Source organism: Vanessa atalanta, chromosome 21, assembly GCF_905147765.1.
Source record: "Vanessa atalanta chromosome 21, ilVanAtal1.2, whole genome shotgun sequence".
Taxonomy (NCBI): domain Eukaryota; kingdom Metazoa; phylum Arthropoda; class Insecta; order Lepidoptera; family Nymphalidae; genus Vanessa; species Vanessa atalanta.
In genome coordinates, this window is record NC_061891.1 from 8,985,235 (window position 1) to 9,004,715 (window position 19,481).

Below are 19,481 nucleotides of genomic sequence, written 5' to 3' on the forward strand. Positions count from 1 at the left end.
AATCGAATAGTTGGCAATAATGTTTGATGGCTGATTTACTTATAAGAGCGGGTCACCCCGAATGGAGTTGTAAGCGTCATGGCAACGCGAGTCGTTATGTTTTGACAAGCTTCTCGAATGCGATGGTTGCTTGCAAACCCATTTGCTCTTAATCGAGATGAATTATTGTAATCCTTTGATATTATTGTGGTGTACGATTATTGAATCAATTAATATAGTAATCAGACGATATTAAATACGTTTTATTTTGTGAATATCTCCATTGCACGCCCACATAGTCTTACAAATGTCGGATCAATCCCCGAAACCAACTGTTCGGCATCCTGCTTCTCCGACATATATATATATTTTAGAAGATTGTACACACATTTATTTTTTGTAATGGAAGAGCGGGTCATCCTAACACAAGTACTAGTAAAAATTCAAAAATCAAAATACTCTTTATTGTACACAAGTAAACACATAATTTAGTCACGGTTAAGAAAGATGCACAAGAGGCGGCTTTTTCGCTAAAACAGCGATCTCTTCCAGGCAACCTTAACGTAGAGGAAAGAAACAGATATAGAAAGAGGTAGGAGTGTACAAGGCAGATATAAACATAATATATGACATAACATTACAGTGAAATAATAATATATTTAACTAGTCCTTACTAGTATTGCTTGTAACACATTTTTATTTTTGTTTTAAACGATACTATCGATATCCTGAATATTTGTCGAAGTCAACTATCGATAGTCAAACTATCGATAGTTCTGCAACACAGGTATAATTATATCACAATACGTTCTGTTTTTTTAGAGTAAAGAGCAAATTACAGTTAAATACAGTTGAAAAACTTTCTGAGAACATAGCTATGCAGTTGCTTTATGCAGTCAACGCAAGTCGTAGATGGTAAGTAAGTAATACAGGATGTTAGTAAAATGTCATAACGCAAAGACCGCAGAGTGGGTGAGACAAGAGTGCCTTCGCTTATTGGCTCCACCTAAAAACACCGCTTAGGCGTAAGGGCTGTGCGCACCTTCTCCCCTGTCGTAAGCTTCGACAGGGACTAGGAGTTAGTATTTCGGGAAACACCAAAATTGGAGAAACGCACAGATGGAACCATCATCGGGACGTCACGGTTGTATGCAAAAGCGACCCCGTGTTGTATGCAAAAGCGTTCGAAGGAGACAGTAGTCCCACGAAGAGGGATGACTCTTCATTAAACGCGTAAATGCGTTTTTCCAGTGAATAAAAAAAGGTGTTAGTAGAATAAAACGATGTGTCAAATTTAAATAATTTTATTCCCTTACATTTAGGTAATATAACATGCATTCACGTATCCTCTAACACGTAAAATAAGCGTCATTTAGCTACAAAACAACCTCGCTACGTTAAGTATAATATAGTCAATAAATAAACCGTGATATCAAAATTTCTTAAAAACTTTCATTTCTTGCTTTTGTATTCGATAATAAAAAAAAAAAAAAATTAAAACACTCTTAAAACAAAACAACACCATTTGTGCATACTAGATATATCTGCATATGCAAATATTATAATACTGTCACATATGCAGACGCATGGAAATTCCTTTTGATTATCAAGCGGTTACATTTCATATAAATGAATCGATAACATTATAAAATGTATATAAAAATAAACATCTCTAAAGAACTTTATACGAAAATTACGACGTGGAATGGAAATTATATATATATAAAAAAAAAACTCGCTTTCCTATAATTCACAAATACAAAGCAAGAGACAAAAAGCGTCTAGGAGGCCAACTATGTAATATTAGTTTATCAAAAGTCACAACTAAAAATCGCATCGTCCGACTAGCTAGTTACGCAACAGTGGCGCAACAGTCGCGCAACTAAACGCCTAGCCCCTAGTCTAACTCTTATGGCACATAAAAAAATAACCGATAACATTCAACGGTGAGAAGAGAACTTCCAAAACGATCAACACCTCATATAAAAGCTTAGTTTTGTGTACAAATTATTTCATTACAATTATCATTAACTACACACGTGCTACGACTTTTTTTTATTACTTCGAGGATTTTTACAAGTGCCGTTTAATTTACAACTATAATATGTGCGACACAATATCTAAATTGATAGCTACGTGTGATATAATACTCTATCCCGATAAAAATAAGTTATAAAATCGTTTGATATCAATCATTTCGACGATTTTGTGTCGCACTTACGCCATTCCTAAACTCTAATGTCTACGATGGTTTCATTTGCTGACATGTGCTATAAAACATCGGATTTAAATGGAGAATTATTGCACAATCTTAAAATCCTAGGCCAAACGATAATAAATTATACGTAACATAGTTAATGGCAAGTAATACGATCACGAATACAAATTTAATATTTAAAACATTAATGAGTATTGCAATTTGGAATGAACACTTCCGATGTGAAAATGTCTTTCGTAACGTACAACAGAATTTTATATTAAATATATGCGCTATGTCCATGTAGCATGAAGTCTACTTGCTACAACTTCCCAATAAATACATTAAATGTAAAAAAAAAATCGTGTAAAAATTAAGGACGACTAAAATCTTGAATTTTTGTACCCTTTAAGACATTTTTTTTATAACATTTATTAAACTTAATTTGTCAGTATGAGTGGTATCTTACAACTCAATTTTAAATTAATTGTTGTGCACACTCTTTTGGTACTGATGACAAAACAATTTAATTTTTTTTTACAATATATTTTGAGAATGTTGAAGGACCTAACTTAAAGAGTGTAGAGGATAGCTAATCATTTAGCTAGACATTACTTTCTCTGGCGAGAATGTCATGACATTTCTTTAAGTGTCACTTCAGTCCCGCTACTGTCACGTTACACGTTGGACACAGCGCATTGTCTTAAATCGAAATATCATATAAGCAATTCAAACAAATAATTACTCCTTAGCAAGATTAAAAATTAAAAAAAAAATCACAAATATTTCGTACATTTTCTTCAAATAGGTTCCAATGAAAAGTAAACCGCAGGGGTGTTCAAATATAGACCGATATTACACATTGACATTCAACACTTTAACAATAAATGATTAGTTCATAACCTCAGAATTACCCAAAAAAAAATAATTAGAAATCATTATTTTTAGTTACATTTGCACACCTATTTTCTTTATTTCCCTATTATATATTATTTATAAAAATGCGTGCAGAAACCTATATCCTAAAGAAATTCATTTAATTGCACTGATTTATTATAAATCTAACATCACATCCCCGAACAGATTCCTTTAAAAAAAAATCAAAACAATTTTCAGATCTCAAACAAAATCACATTAAATTCCATGCGTATCGATTGCGCGATTTTCGTTCTTAACACCATATAATTAAGGACTAAATTAACGAATGCAATGCCTTTACTCATCTACGCGATTTTTATTACATAATGATTAAACATCTTACAGTTTATACATTACTGATGGCTTAGTATTTAATCGAAGTGCTTACAACTAGTCGAAAAATAACCATTGTGTGACATTTTATATGCAATATGTATTTATAGTTAAAAAATACGAATTGTATTAAGTTATCAAATAATAGTCTTTACATATTAAAATTTACGATTTATGAGTACATCGTCCTTCGTACATTCAATGTCATTAATTTTCAAGTTTATTTTGTGTCCGTTTCCTTTTATTTAAAACTTATTTGATCTTAAGGCAGTATAACGACGCTCGATTGAATTACACGTTGAAACATGTCGAATGGCATATTTGATGTTAATTGTGCATTGTGCCAGTTTCTGTACCACCTTCAACGATGAGAAGGGCATTTCGTACAGGCTTATATAATTATTATTTAGTAAAAGCTAAACCAAATATTCTAGACACGAATTCGAAAGATCATTGATCCTTATTAACTATGATCCATTTGATGTTGTGAATAAAGTTTTATTAATCGATATTCAACTTTGTCACTGAAGCCTTGCGGTCCATTTTTCTTAGTAAGTACGTGTTCCATTTTAGATATTTGTAATCTCAAAATGTGTACATTACGATGTGGCCTCTTTAGTTAAGAATTTCTAATTATTAATGTTTGAGTATAAATGCAGCCTAGCTATATGAATAGTCATACTCAATCTTAGTTGGACTATGGTCGCTTAGGGGGGTTTCGTAGGGCAACACTATGCGATGAGACGGCGCGCGAGGGGGGGGCGGTGGCGCGGCTGGTGGTCGGCTGCGCGGCTAGTGCGTGCGCGCGCTATGTGATGAGGCGCGGCGCGTGCAGGCCGCTGAGGCGGCGCGCGAGGGGGGGGCGGTGGCGCGGCTGGTGGTCGGCTGCGCGGCTAGTGCGTGCGCGCGCTATGTGATGAGGCGCGGCGCGTGCAGGCCGCTGAGGCGGCGCGCGAGGGGGGGGCGGTGGCGCGGCTGGTGGTCGGCTGCGCGGCTAGTGCGTGCGCGCGCTATGTGATGAGGCGCGGCGCGTGCAGGCCGCTGAGGCGGCGCGCGAGGGGGGGGCGGTGGCGCGGCTGGTGGTCGGCTGCGCGGCTAGTGCGTGCGCGCGCTATGTGATGAGGCGCGGCGCGTGCAGGCCGCTGAGGCGGCGCGCGAGGGGGGGGCGGTGGCGCGGCTGGTGGTCGGCTGCGCGGCTAGTGCGTGCGCGCGCTATGTGATGAGGCGCGGCGCGTGCAGGCCGCTGAGGCGGCGCGCGAGGGGGGGGCGGTGGCGCGGCTGGTGGTCGGCTGCGCGGCTAGTGCGTGCGCGCGCTATGTGATGAGGCGCGGCGCGTGCAGGCCGCTGAGGCGGCGCGCGAGGGGGGGGCGGTGGCGCGGCTGGTCGTCGGCGCGCGGCGCCCAGTCCTGCAGGCGGGCGCCGGCCGCCAGGCGGTGCGTGAGTCGGTGCGCTATGGAGAATCCGCCACTACCCTCCAGTTGCGTCAGCACTATGATCACTTGTCTGCAATTGAAAGTTATATTTTACTCAAACTACTGGCACAAGTGACATTACACATTAGTTCCCAAAGTTGGTGGCATATTCATTGATTTATATTTCTTGTAGTACCAATGAACAGAGCAGTAGTGACCACTTACCACGTGACTGGCAAATGTCAATCTGCCTACCAATGACAATAACACATTGTAAGCTTACCACTATCTTTTTTGTCTATTTCATATTGTTGTAATTTTTATCTAACAAAAGGCGGCGTATCTAATATGCAGCATCTTTTAAATTACGAGTAAACAAAACTTGACAGCTAGGTGGTCTGGTGAAGCGTCGTATCGGTGATTGGTGGGAATCTTGAACGCCACCATTATTGAGGAGTAGTCAACTGCAAACTCTACCACATCTGCGACGAATCGCTTTTGTTCCTTATAATTTTTATCTTGTATTATTGTAATTTCTTAAGAAAATAATAAACCAATGGCTTATCCTGATAGAGATGGAGATCAGCCTTCCTTCTCTTACCGATGCAGCGGCGGCACAGAGTCGATGGTCTTGAGTTCCCCGCGCGTGGACACTACGTTGTAACTCTCTTGACAGTCGCACTTCACGTGGATCCATTTGTCCGTGTGTCGGTTTTCCACCATCACCACCAGACCCGCCCAACCCTGGAAATAAATGTAAGCTTTCAAATATATTTAAACTGCTTAGCCAGGTCAGCATTCGGGAGGCCTGGTAACATGTTTACAATCTCATGGCGTCCCATGTTAAGCGCAGTAATAGGAATAGGTTTTTAGTCAGGCATAACTTGAAGGTCATATCTTATCACAGGTAACATTTTATTGTTGTATTCTCGAAGTATGCAGATTCAGGCCCAGCGTCAGAGAATAATACATATTTTGTATTCACTATCAATATGACCGTCATATGTATTTTAATTTCTTGCTTACCTTCGTCAAATAATACGCCGTCATTCCTTGTCTTCCTTCGTGCCTTTGACCTCTTGCCAGGGTCAAGCCAATGATGGCGTCCGCTAGGATATGTGGATGGAGCGAGGGTCGTTCCACGGTCAGCGGTTTTGAAGAATGTGCTGCTAGAACGTGTCGTGGCCAGGCTGAACTGTCTGCCAGTTCCAGACCGGTGTGCCAGTGGTTGAAAGCCAAGCATACTACTAAATAAAAGCCTTTTTCTAACATTTTATGACAGCCGACGAAACCTCGGACCTGTATCAATAAAAAGAACCAAAGATATAGTCAATCGAGTAGATTCATCAATTACTAGGATTCTTTTCGTTGGGAAAATATAAACTTACTTGTCTTTTGCTATGAGCTACTAGTTTGCCAACTTGAGCGCTAGGTCCAGATTTAGTTCTGAAAACAACTACGCACAAATCGAGCTGGGATCTCTGACTTTTGGCTGAATTTCTGAAAATAATACAATACATATATAACAATACGTAAAATAAACGAATAAATTCCTATTTAGTTATAAAAATACAGGGCTGTGAAAGTCTGCCACGTGCAATAGTCTAGTGGCTAGCTTATAAGGCTGTAGATTCGAGCCTCAGCATCGGTTATTGAAACCATAAATACTTAATGGTACTTTTTTTTTTAAATCTCAGGAAATGCGTGAAGGTAGAAATTCGATAGTATTAGCACTGTCGTAAATCCCGTTCCTGAAAGCCATTAGTGAATTAACTAACCTCTGTCCCTCTTGAAACAGCGTAAAGTCGACCTCGGTGGGTTGAGTGGCAGTGAGCAGGAGGCAGGTCAGGTGCCGCGTGGACGACATGGGAGGCAGGATTCCGGCCAGCCGGACCTCGTGCCATCCCACTCGCACCTTGCATATGTCTATGCAGTCGAAGTACCTGCAAGAGAGGGGTGCAGGGTGAGATGGGCCCCTCGGGAGCGGCGGGGCGGCGGGGCGTTGGGCCGCGGGCGCACCTGAGCACGTCGTCGAAGCTGATCCAGAAGACGCCCTGGTCGCGCTCGGCGGCGGGCAGCGCGCGGCGCAGCGCGTCCGTCCAGCGCGGGCAGTGCGCCGCCCACGCGCCGCGCCACGTGTAGTGGCCCCACGGGTTGCGCAGGCGCAGCAGGCGCAGCGGCGGGCTGCCGCCCAGCTCCGCCACGTCCAGCACGGAGTAGGCGTGGCGCGGCCGCAGGCCCAGGCGCTGGTACTCCTCCTCGTCCACCTGCGTGAGCGGGTCGACACGAAAGTGTAGAGTATGTTTTATTAAATATTTGCATAACTTTTGACTGAAATTGAGCTACCTCATCTCGACCTGTGGCTTTGTATAAAATGACTAAGACGTCTCCCAACTTAGCGTCTGCGCTCAGCGTCTCAAAGAACTGTTCGTTTAGGCTGGCGAAAAATTAGTCAAGAAAAAACAGGAAAATCGATGTCAAATATCGCACCGGTCGTAAAAGTGACCAAGCCCTTGTGAAAAATCGTCAACCTCTACATCTGTCACACGAGCCATAATCGAAGCGAACGCACCTTCATGTTCCCGCCGCCGCAGCTGGCGCCCATGAGGAAGCAGGCCTGGCGCGAGGACAGCAGCTGCGCCCACACCAGGTCGCGGTCCAGCTGCTCCAGCGGGGCGCCCGCGCCGCCGCCCGCGCCGCCCGCCTGCAGCGACACCGACTCGCACGGCGCGCCCGTCAGCGTGCACAGCCCTGCGCACACTCTCTCATACACGCGCGCTCGCGGACACGGGGGAACCTCTCTATGAAATATCTTACCTTCGATAGCTCTCCCCGAGACCAACGCCTCGTAGCAGCCGTGTAGTTTCGCGACAGCTTTCTCTATTAAAGGTACCCACAGTTGTTTTCTTTTCGCCTGTAAAACAGAAACAATAGCATATAACTACAACTTGAGTGTACTCACCAAAATATTTATTCAATATAGACGCATTGACTGTCAAAAATCTACCATCGAAAGAATGAACCTCATCCATGAGAAGCCTGATTGTTTTAAACTCAAATATAGGTGTCGTTCATATTGTGGGCAATTCTGTGAAATGAAACGACAATGTTCCACAATAGATTACAAATAAACAAGGTGGGAGGAAAACAATTGAAGGGTACCTGCGAGTAGACGAGGTGTCCCTTCCGGTTGCAAGGCAGCAGATCGTCCAGCGTGACGGTGAGCCAGCGGCCGTCCTTGCACAGGCGCAGCTGGTAGGCGCCGCGGGCCGGCTCGGCGCGCACCAGCACGCTGCGCACCAGCGCCGAGCGCTCCGCCAGCACCGCCAGCGCCGACAGCAGCCAGCAGTTGCCCAGCACACCTGCCATCGGTATATATGTTATGGTACCTGCGTTAGAACTATGGATGCCCTATCCATGTCTGGATTGGTATTACTCATATCTAAGTTATTTTTTTTTTTCAAAGAGAAAATATTCTTCTGCCAATTAAGCTATTGTTCAGTGATAACGGTAACCATCTATAAGAAATTAATTAAAAGCTTTTAGTGATTTGATAAGAAACCGGTCGCTTTTGGAGATACACTCAGAGAAACTAATCAAAGAATCTAATGTAGCACGTCTGTGAGGTCGTAATGTAAACGTGTTTACAAAATCACACAAATCAGGTGCTAGTCAAAGAAAAGAAAATTTAACACTACGTCACTATGTACGCTCCTGTACCCTCAGCGTGTCAGCTACAGCAAATATTGAATTAGTCGTACTGATTCATTTATGATACCTTGCGAGATGTCGGACGGGCGCGGGTCGCGGAACACGAGCCACGGCAGGCGCGGGTCGGCGTCCACGTGTATGTGGTGCGGCCGCAGCCAGCGCGCCGCCGCGCCCGCGCCCTCGCCCGCGCCCGCGCCCGCTCCCGCCGCCGCGCCCGCGCCCGCGCCCGCGTAGTACAGCGAGCGCGGCGCCGCCGGGAACGACGCGTCCACGTACATCGAGCCCGTCTGTATTGTAGCATTGCACATGTTACGAGTGTTACGACTCGGTAGCGGTAGATGGCGCTGATCGAAAATATCACATTCCTGAATCACGCCGTCTAGATACTTTCGCTACTATCGATAAATTGGATATCGATAATTGACCTTGATAACTGTGTTGTAGAACTATCGATAGTTGACCTCGAAACTTTTCAGGATATCGATAGCTCTCTGTGAGCAATACTATTGGTAACAGCGAATAGCGATACTATTTATACTATCGATACTATCGATACTATTGATACTATCGATACTATCGATAGTATCGATAGTTTTGGACTATCGATAGTCTTTGAATGAATTTTAAGAAAAGAATAATTACGAAGTTAAAATTTTCGTTGATGTTTGTTGAATCGAGGCCTTTATTTATCATTGAATTATTTATTTCTTTGAAACACGTCTTTAGACATCGAGGATCGTACGTAATTATGTAAATTTTACATTTTTACAAGACAAATATTTTTTAAGCTAGATACACTAATATTTTTGTCATAAATCGAAGAAAAAGTTTTAAATGTATTAATTCTTATACTTATTAAAATGTAGTATTGTTTCTTGACCTACTTATCTTGTCTTGAGAAAGTAATACTGTCGAATAATAACTCGCTATTAGTGCTGGGTCATTTCAGATTTTACGTAAAACGAAACGAACCGGTTTTTTACATTTACAAAACAGTTCTTCGAACTGGTTATAAAAAAAAACCGGTTTGTTTTCATAGGTTCGATTTACGATACTTTACTGAAATAATGTATATTCAACACTGGAGTCATATTATATAATTTTGAAAATAGACTTCGACTTTATAATTTATTTGGATTAATTCTACGTCACGCACTTATTTGCATTTAAAAAAACAGAAAGTTAAGAAATATTTTTAAATTATTTGTAATTTCAACTATTACGGCTGAGGATTACCCGATTATAAGCAGTTAATACTAAATCTGTAATAAAAAAATAATAAGCGTATAAGGAGCCTACGAAAACTTTTTTTTTTGTTTCGTAATTTTTTAATTCTTCTACAACCAAATTTGAATTTGTATTTCTGTTGGAATAAGATTCAAATCCAAAGTAGTTCTTTATAACTGGTTTAATATTCATACAATAATAGTCCTTACGGCGATCAAAATAAAGTGCTTAGTCAGTTACGCGTGATCGGAACCGGTTCGCGCAGCGGTACCAAGAAACAGGTTTTTCGATTTAGTCTTTTCTTCTACAACCAAATTTGTATTGTATTTCTATAGAAATAAGATTCATTGTAGCATATTCGTTACTTCAAATCCAAAGTAGTTCTTTATAACTGGTTTAATATTCATACAATAATAGTCCTTACGGTTATCAAAATAAAGTGCTTAGTCAGTTACGCGTGATCGGAACCGGTTCGCGAAGCAGTACCAAAACGACGGCCGCCGGTGCCGAGTGTCGTCTCGTTCGTTTTAAATCCAGAAACAGTTCGTTCGTTCTTTTTAAAGTAACTAGTTCTTAAAACCGTTTTTGAAAAAAACTCCCAGCACTACTCGCTATCGATATAATTCTTACCGCGGCACATTGAGCTAGAACCTCCTGCCACTGTGTCCAGGCGTGACTTTCCTCTCTCAGGCGGAGTATTTCCATGGGGGTGCTCTCCTGACGCTCCCCGTCCGAACCCTCCGCTGTAATATTAATAAGTAATAAATTTGGAATCAAAATATACAATCAAATTATTCATTTCACAACCAAGTGGCTTTTTTTTATGGCATTGGTTGGCGGAAGAGCATATGGACCACCTGATGGTAAGTGGTCACCACCGCCCAAATAATATAGACAAAGGCGCTGTAAAGGATTCAATTTAATAAATTTCATTAACGAGATTTCAAAACAGAAAAAGAGAGTTAAATGTCGCCTGGAGGGGCCATAACTGGGTCTTCTGTGATGATTTCTGGAAGTTCACTCAACTGTGAGCCGCGTTAAAGAACTTCGAACAACAAAACTTTCATATCACATTAAAATGCTCAAATGAATGATTTATTGAGTAATAAATAATAAATGCAATATCTCACGGGAATCATCGTCATCCAAGCTGGGCTGGTCTGGCGCGGCTGGCAAAAGCCTAGTTTTGGGCGACTGGCACATGTCGCAAGCCAGGGCCGTGCCAGCGTTCACGAACGTACACTCCGAACACGGCCATTCTGTGGTTTCGCCTCTGTAGAATTTGGAATAAGCAATTATTTTATTTTTATATCTTTTCAGAATACAAAAACAATGGAATAATAAATTCTAATATAATTTAAAATAAATATAGCTTACTTGTGTTCGGGGGGAGGAGTCTTGTGTCGCGAAGCTCTTCTCGGTGCCGGGGTGTGTCTAGATGGACTTCGACCCGCTAGACAACCGAAAAAAACCTCTTTATGAAATAAGTAAGTGGACGGGCAAATGTCCTTGGCTAAATGGTCACCACCAAATTTTAACCGTTCCTTACAACTCACGTTTAAAATTTCTTTTGTATACGGGTATTTTAATATTGAATACTTAAAAATCTGAAATACGTGTAAATCAAGTATTTTTTTTGTATTAAGGGGGGGGGGGCGGATGGGTTGTCTGCACTGCATGCTGATGATCCTATTCTTATTTTAATTAGTCATTTCTATATAAGTAGTCTTTAAAACAATAGGTAATAATAGTTTTTTTTAAACATACCAGCAGCTGCTTGATTCGTAGCTTCGTTCGAAGATCCCGGGACACCGTGTTTGGGTACCGGCGGAGTTTTACAAGCAAGACAGAGGTTCGCTGACAGCGGGTTCCTTAATGTACACGAACTGCATGACCTGACGTGAATATTTATTAATTATCAGTTAATGTATTTTTTTTTAATATATTTTTTTTTAAATTTAATTTGATTATTTGTTATATATGAGCAAAACAAACAAACATTATGACCTAGACCATATCTCCCGTTCATTTTATGCTGTAAAAAAGTAACTTTATTATTATTTATTTATTCTTGTATAATATAACGTAAACGCTAAAAACATTTGAGATTATTTACACAATAATTACGAACGCGTGCATCTTAACCAATGATTTCGGGTTCAAACCCAGGCAGGCACCACTGAAATTACATGTGCTTAATTTGTGTTTATAATTCATCTCGTGCTCGGCGGTGAAGGAAAACATCGTGAGGAAACCTGCATGTGTCTAATTTCAACGAAATTCTGCCACATGTGTATTCCGCCAACCCGCATTGGAGCAGCGTGGTGGAATATGCTCCAAACCTTCTCCTCAAAGGGAGAGGAGGCCTTTATCCCAGCAGTGGGACATTTACGGGCTGCTTATATTTTATATTATATTATATATATATATATATATATATTACTGTAGTATAATATGTACACCCGTACATTTTGCATATAATGGCATCATAAATTACGTCACACCTATTCGCTTTGTGTTCGCATACTTCTCAAATCGCAACTTTACTTATACGCCGTCTCGCTCACTCGCGGGCAACAATATGCGCCGCCCGGCGAGTATTACCTGAGGCATTACCCGTTCGGTCATCTTACGTAACATGCCAAATGTACACCTTCAAATTTTTTTAGGACACTAATATTCCTATTTACCCCTTCAATTAAGCCTCAAACTTTTACTAGGAGTGGGGACGACAATAGGCCAAGGGGTCTGAATCGAATGGGCTTCTAGTGCAGTACATTCTTCGCGTTTGGACTCCACTACCACTGGAGTGGAGTGGAGTCGTATGCCTACCCGGTCAACATAACGAAAGTATGAACGTGTAAGGCGTAGTGACCAGTAGGCGTGCGGCGAGGGCCGCGAGCCGGCGCACGCGGCGCACGCGGCCGCGCCCGCCTCGTTGACGAGCGTGCAGCGCGCGCACGACCACGTGCCCAGCTCCGCCGCCGGCGCCGACGTGTCTGCGGGGGGCGACACGCACACATGAGCACGGACACACTACGTCCCGGGAAATTATATATTAGTATGCTATGTATGCTAGGTTTAAGTCTAATGTGACAGAATCGGAGGGAATGATTATGGCTAAAAGATTTTTATGGTACCAGAATTACCGGAGATGAATTGCTTAATTAATTTTCACTAATGTAGAAGTGTATTAAAATTTTCAAAGTTCGAGTTAATACGTAATGTTGTTTTAGGCAAATGTCGCAAGCGTAATTTTTCAGATTGAGCGTACGACCCTAGCGACATTTATTTATTACCAAAATAAAAGAGTCAAGTGAAATCAACTTTTAAGGAGACAAGACATTTTCAACTAATTTTGAGAGCAAAGGCAAACAATACATTTTGTTGAAGTGTTAGAAAAATTACTTGCCCAAAGTTAATGGTAATTATATTTAAAAGGAAAAAAATAAGTCATTTCATTCGGAAATCTTCTACGCCACGGAATTTTGGGCCTATTCTTGTATTCAATTTCATTAACTTAGGTATTTCAGTCGGCCAATTTGAGAGATATTTTAAATATCTTACCAACGGCAAATAGGAGTTCGTCACTGTTAAGATCGTGATCCAATGAAGCGATAGGCACTGTCAGCTTTTTAACGGCTTCGTTGCGATTTGCTTCTGTTTTCGTACCGCTTGCTTCTGACGAGGAATTGTTCCTGGAATGAGATACATACTTTACAATATCAAGTTTATGTATCTAATACGGTTGTTTTTCTCACTGTACTCTGTTTTACTGATAGATTGGGACTACTTAGTGGCAATACGTTTTGCAAGGCCTGGGCAGGTCCCGCCCACTCTACATATATCATATAATCTACTCACAAACAGTGATACCGAGAAGGGCTCCGACTTAAACGGCGACTGCAGGCACAAGGGACAAAACATCTCTGTGCCTAAGGCGGCACATTGAATTTCTAAGAAAGGGTTTAAATTTCTTACAGCGCCAATTTCTGTGGGCAGTAACCACCACTTGATGATAACCACTTACCAACAAGTGGCTCATTTGCCAGACCGAATACGGACGTCTTTTAAAAAAACAAAAACAATCGCTTAGCTGCATCGGACGGTGACAGCGTTGACGGCGATGAAGGCATCTTAAAGCCGCGACCAGACTCCCTACGCGACGTGTACCTGTGGCGGGCGTCCTGCGGCGCGAGCGTGACGGCGTGCGGCGGGCGCGCGCTGCGGCACACGTCGCAGCGCGCGCCCCACGCGTTGTACGCGAACCAGCACTCGCTGCACTGCCACATGCGAGCCGCGCCCACGGGCTCGCGTCTGGCCACATTCCAATTCATCGTCACAACTTATACTGAACTACATTTTTTTTATAGCTTAACGACTTTACTGGATCAAGTTAATGCCCAGGAGGACATAACATTAAGGATACGCTAATTATTGTTGTCGTTTCGTGCTTTATTGTTTATAATATTAATCGTGAAGTTATCAGTGAACCAATACATCGTGAAAAAACCTCATGTTATTCGACCACCACGTAGCTCTAAATAACCAAGTTTTTGTCCAGCAGTTGCATCCAAACGTGTAACCTTTTGTAGAATACTTTCATGAATCAAACTTAATATTATTCATATATTTTTTTTATTTTAACTTACTAAAAAATTGCGTAAAAATTAGAAATAGTTTTAAAAAACTTACGAGGTTTGCTGAATAGAAGGCACTTTAGACGGATCCCGAGGGTTATGCGACACTTTGCCGACAGAGGGCAGCATATTAAACACTTTCCCAGTCTCTTTACTCGTCGCACCGATATGCGACGTCCTTAAATTAGTTTCACCGATCGGAGAAATACAATTTTCCGCACCTAACAACTCGTCGATCCTGGCATAGTCACCGTCTCCCATATCATTGGAATACACGACTTCGTTCTGTGAATTGCTCATGACTGTTTTAGTATCTTGCACGGACACGTACGAATATCTCGTGCCATTATTATTGACTTGTAATTGGAGATTCAGATCCTTATATTTGCCCTTGTTCGGCAGCGCGTATATAACGCCTTCAGCATTCGTGTCCCAGCTGCATTCCTTATCAATCAATTCAGCATTTTCTTCCGCCTTCTTATCAGCATCCCGCCTATCTTCAGGCTTTGTCAGCGTCCCACAATAGCCGGCAAGTGATTTCTGATAGTCATTCAAACTTCTTCTACTTGATATGACTTTACCAACGGGTCGATTCTCATTCGTCTGTTCTGAAAATGATCGTCGATACGTCGGCCGAGTTTCTGGTGAATTCTGTGCGCTAATTGATCGTTGAAAGGAATCGCCCGAATTCGTACCTGTTTGCGGCCAATCTGGAACAGTTATCATAATACCACCAGATGATGGCAACGAGGTCGCTCCATCTCTACCACTCAATGTCTCGTGTCTGCCCAAAGTCGTTACACTAAGTCCCCTTGTATTGGAAATTCGGGCGAGAGGAGATATTCTTGGAGACAAACAAGCTTCGCAATGTGTTCTAATACCAGAATTTTCTAATGTACATTTGCTGCAAGCCCACTTTTTCAAATGCAGACCTCTACTATGCTCTTTTTGATATTCTTTCACGTAATTCAGTTCCCAATTAGACTTGCTCTCATTTAACTTCTTGGGGCGTCTCGTAACTGTGTGGAGACTTCTCAAGAAAGATTCCCTTGGATTATACGACGAAGTACCATATCTTTCAGAGACTAACAAACTCGTCGGTCTGTTTATGGTACCTCTAGTCTCTTCAACATTCCACCACTTCTGTTGCGAATTGATCACAGAGCCATGCGATAAAGATCGTGTAACTCCATGAGCATGATCGGTTATTTGCGTCGGAGATAAACGCAGGCACTGCACATCGAGGTTCAGAGGTCGACCGCCGGAAAAACTTGACGAAGGTTTATACGAAGGGACAGCTAAAGTGTTGGACCTTATCATACTGTGGTCTAGAAAGAAAAAAATATATATAATTACCAATGGCAGTTCGATAAAAAGAAAAGAAAAGTTTGATATAAAGAATTTGAATTTACCTTGGTCAGGCTTATCCTTGTCAGTCATCCCTGAAGGTTGTTCCTCGTCATCGGACAATCTGGATAATCAAATACGTGTTAATAACAAAATAATGGCAGAAGTTTGTTTGAAGATAATTTATCGTCGTATACCTGTATACAGGCGCATGAGGCGCGATCTTGTCGCAAGCAGCGCAGCGCCAAGAGGCCGAAACGTTCCGGAGCCCGCAACCGCAGCGCCACGCGCGGCTCGCCAGCGGCGCTGACCCAACGCACGACCATCCGCTGTAAGACACATGCGAATGGTATACCAAGACATATAAACGTTATACACAGACTTCAATTAAAGGCTTTTATATTCAAATACTTTTAATAAGAGAACTTTGCCCAACAATAGAATATTTATGGACTGCTCCTGATGGTATCTAATATTATATATTATATTAGCAAAATTCGGTAGATGTTGTCTGTGAATACATTCATGACAATCATATGTTCTACAGCACCATCTCGTGGTGAATAACAACAAAATGGATAACATTAATAACATCCTATCCTCCATCAGGGAAAATTCATATATATACCAATTTTTATCCTAATTTGTGAGTAATTATATTAATCTCATATAAATATACTAACACCATTACCATATTTATATATGTATAAGACACTATACACTACACCATACATTGTTTATATACATTAAAAAATATATATGATATATATCCACACAATTTATTCAATGTATAGTGACATAGCATTACTATAGAAAACTAGCGACCAGCCCCGTTTCATATGGGTGCAATTTATTATGAGAGAAAATTATATGAGATAAATATAATCTATACCCTAGGAATAATGTAGCTTTCTACTAGTGGCAATTTGTTAAGAATTGTATCACGAGTTCTAGATATTTCCCCTACATGCAAACAAAAATAAGTTGACCTCTACGATATCAATGTAGAAGTATCGATAAAAGGTATGTTATAACATACACAGTTCTTTGTAATAATTTGTCACAATAGAATCAGATATATTTATTTGTATCATTATTGATTTATATGCATGAGTCACAAGCAATTAGCTTAATTAATTAAATGGTACTGTTCAATCTATGCTTTAATGAAATTTTTCCAATACTTTAACAAAGGTTATTTGCTTTAGACTCGTCTGAAAATGAACATAGACATATGAAAAATGTGCTGAGGCTTTTATTTAACCAATTAATGATGTTCTAACCTAACCAATACCAATACTTTACAAAAGATTTTAAAATGTTCCCTGTCCAAATATCTAAATAGTTAAACAATAATCATGAATCACATATGATACACAAAATATGGACAGTGTTAATACAATAATCTGAGATTATTATATTATCACAGGCTCGGCCTAGTTCAGGTGCTCGTACTCATAAAATAAGTACAAACAAATTGTAATATTTTTCATAAATTATAAATAAATAAATTTATAAATAAATATAAATAATGATATATTTTTTGTTATGGCAAGAATGATAAAACAATGATAATTTTGTTGCAAATGTATTTGTATCTGAATATTTTTTTAAAAAAAGTAAGTCATTGTTTAATTTCTACACAGATGATAGTGACATGTAATAAAATTACACACTGGAATGATAATGCTGTAGTCGATATTTTAGATAGTAAGTGGAAATATATATAAGCTTATAAGTTATACAGAGGAATAAGCCCTATTATGTTTATCACTTTAATATTTTGAGCTGTATGTTTAACAAAACATTAGCAACACAGATACTACACAAATAAAAATAGAAACATTTTTATTTAATTTTTATAGATGATTATATATCAAGTTTTTTTTTTTTTTTTTTATTCGAATCATTCTACATGGATTATGCTTATTTAAAAAAAAAATAATAAAATTTCAAGACTTACCTTGCACAATGAAGTGATATTAATATTTTAGTACAATTGATAAATTGACAAAAACAAGTTAGTAAGACTTTAAAAATAAATGAGATACATAAAAAACATTGTTTAATAACAAGTTATTATCCTTAAAACAGTAAGTAATCGATTTTCAAGCTCACTACATTAGTTAATTCAGTGAGTGAGGTAGGTTTACATTTTAAAACACTCTTTCACATTAAACTCATACATGTATTATAAAAAACCAATTAAGCAAAATAACTAGTTACCTTTTTGTCTCGCTAAGTAATATACGGTAGTTTAATGTATACGTTACATACCCACAATCATTGTGATCGAACTAAAAACATCGTTTTTATTAAAATAATGACTAAGCCCCGTCACTAAATGGAAACCAGTCGACAATTCCGATAATGAACAATGAATACACACACGCAACTACTAAATACAATGGTAATAATAACCTAAATATGGACTGAGAAAAATCGATAATCTTTGACATAAGAAACAATGAAATAGAACGTCAATAAATCGGTATAAAACATACCTATTGAAAGTGTTTGTTGTCGGTATGACGATAGCTTCTGAGCCGGGAGTCGTTCCACCACTTTTTTCTGTCCGAGAAGCGTATTCCGATGAAGAATCACCGGTGTAATATCGTTTTTGGATAACACTGTCATGATCAGATACTCTTTTTATACTACATTTTAAACACTTCACACTCTCCGTGGGGTTGATTTGACCACACGTCTGACAATGCCATTGCAGCACCGATGCGATTGAACCCATTTTAATTCACACATGGCTATGTGACCATAACAACGCGTCGTTTTTATGGAAACAATTTCGAGCTCACGAAAAATGAAAACAGCTGATCCACCATATTGTTTGTGTATAACTTTTTTTAGACAAATGTTGCCATTTTGTCAGGAATGCTTAGTATTTAGTCGTCCTATATTACTAAATCATACCAAACCCGATAATGCTCGTGTGGTGTTAATTCAATTTAAATTATTCTGATTGAAAATATACCTTTATTACTTATTTAAACTATAAAACGTTTATAGGCGCCATCTACATTACTATAGACCTGTAAACGAAACGAATAGCAGAATAGTACATAATTGTTTAACAGAGATGGCTCTGGTCACAGTAGTAAAAAAGAATGGAGGTCGTTATTCTATGAAAAATATAAAAAAGGGGATAAAATAAAAATTCCTATTCTTTTACCTTCAATTTTTTTTAGTTATAATGTTTAGTCAATAAAATGTAAAACTTGGCAAAGAACATTTGTTGAAGAACTACAAAGTAAACATGGCAAAGTAGATCAGTAATTAAAATTATTTAATAGGTTATAGGTTTTTGATTATTTATAATGTTGTTCTTTCTAAGTTTTTTAAATCACGTAAAAACTATTGAACGTAAAGACAATGACTAAGCACTGTGGTATCACCCGTAGACTTACGCTATTATTGTTTTGAATTCAGTTTATCTTTGCCCCTTTTTTATGTTCAGCAAAGAGGGCGGATGACAGCTAGCTATTTTAAATAATACCTAATTAAAAAAAAACTTTAATGGGGCACCCATATGTATGGTCTAGCAGGGAAACTAAGTAGTGCCATTAATGCAATTAAAATAATTCGGAAACTCACAGATATTATTACTAGTCTAGTTTATTTTAGTAATTTTCATATTCTTGTGTCGTATGGGTAGTTGTGTAAAATGTTGTTATGGGTAATACAACTATTTACAATATTAGT

At 39.8% G+C, this 19,481-nt stretch overlaps 1 protein-coding gene across 4 annotated transcripts; it reads right to left on the reverse strand.

Annotated features, from left to right (window-relative positions):
• Positions 1 to 1,267: 1,267 nt before the first annotated feature.
• LOC125072337 (calpain-D) lies at positions 1,268 to 18,595 on the reverse strand. 4 transcript variants are annotated; one of them, XM_047682943.1, is made up of 22 exons: positions 18,269 to 18,595; positions 15,962 to 16,093; positions 15,830 to 15,888; positions 14,473 to 15,745; positions 14,035 to 14,094; positions 13,951 to 14,001; positions 13,345 to 13,475; positions 12,653 to 12,776; positions 11,545 to 11,672; positions 11,155 to 11,230; positions 10,908 to 11,050; positions 10,408 to 10,520; positions 8,618 to 8,837; positions 8,002 to 8,201; positions 7,657 to 7,753; positions 7,412 to 7,590; positions 6,859 to 7,106; positions 6,618 to 6,782; positions 6,228 to 6,339; positions 5,866 to 6,138; positions 5,441 to 5,583; positions 1,268 to 4,930 (listed from the first exon to the last, which is right to left on the reverse strand). In XM_047682943.1, the coding sequence occupies exons 1-22, from the start codon at positions 18,508 to 18,510 to the stop codon at positions 4,741 to 4,743; spliced, it is 4,359 nt and encodes a 1,452-aa protein (XP_047538899.1). In that variant the 5' UTR covers positions 18,511 to 18,595; the 3' UTR covers positions 1,268 to 4,740. The 4 variants fall into 4 exon arrangements, with proteins under 4 accessions (XP_047538899.1, XP_047538898.1, XP_047538900.1 ...); XM_047682942.1 differs by having other exon boundaries at positions 13,951 to 14,094; XM_047682944.1 differs by lacking the exon at positions 18,269 to 18,595 and adding an exon at positions 18,042 to 18,172 and having other exon boundaries at positions 13,951 to 14,094.
• Between the last annotated feature and the right edge of the window lie 886 nt (positions 18,596 to 19,481).

Coding starts and splice junctions, on each gene's coding strand:
- LOC125072337 (XM_047682942.1), bottom strand. CDS start 18,510: ATGGGTTCAATCGCATCGGTGCTGCAATGGCATTGTCAGACGTGTGGT. Junction 8,202..8,617: donor CCCGTCCGACATCTCGCAAG/GTATCATAAATG, acceptor TACCGATGGCAG/GTGTGCTGGGCAACTGCTGG. Junction 6,340..6,617: donor CTGTTTCAAGAGGGACAGAG/GTTAGTTAATTC, acceptor TATTATTTTCAG/AAATTCAGCCAAAAGTCAGA.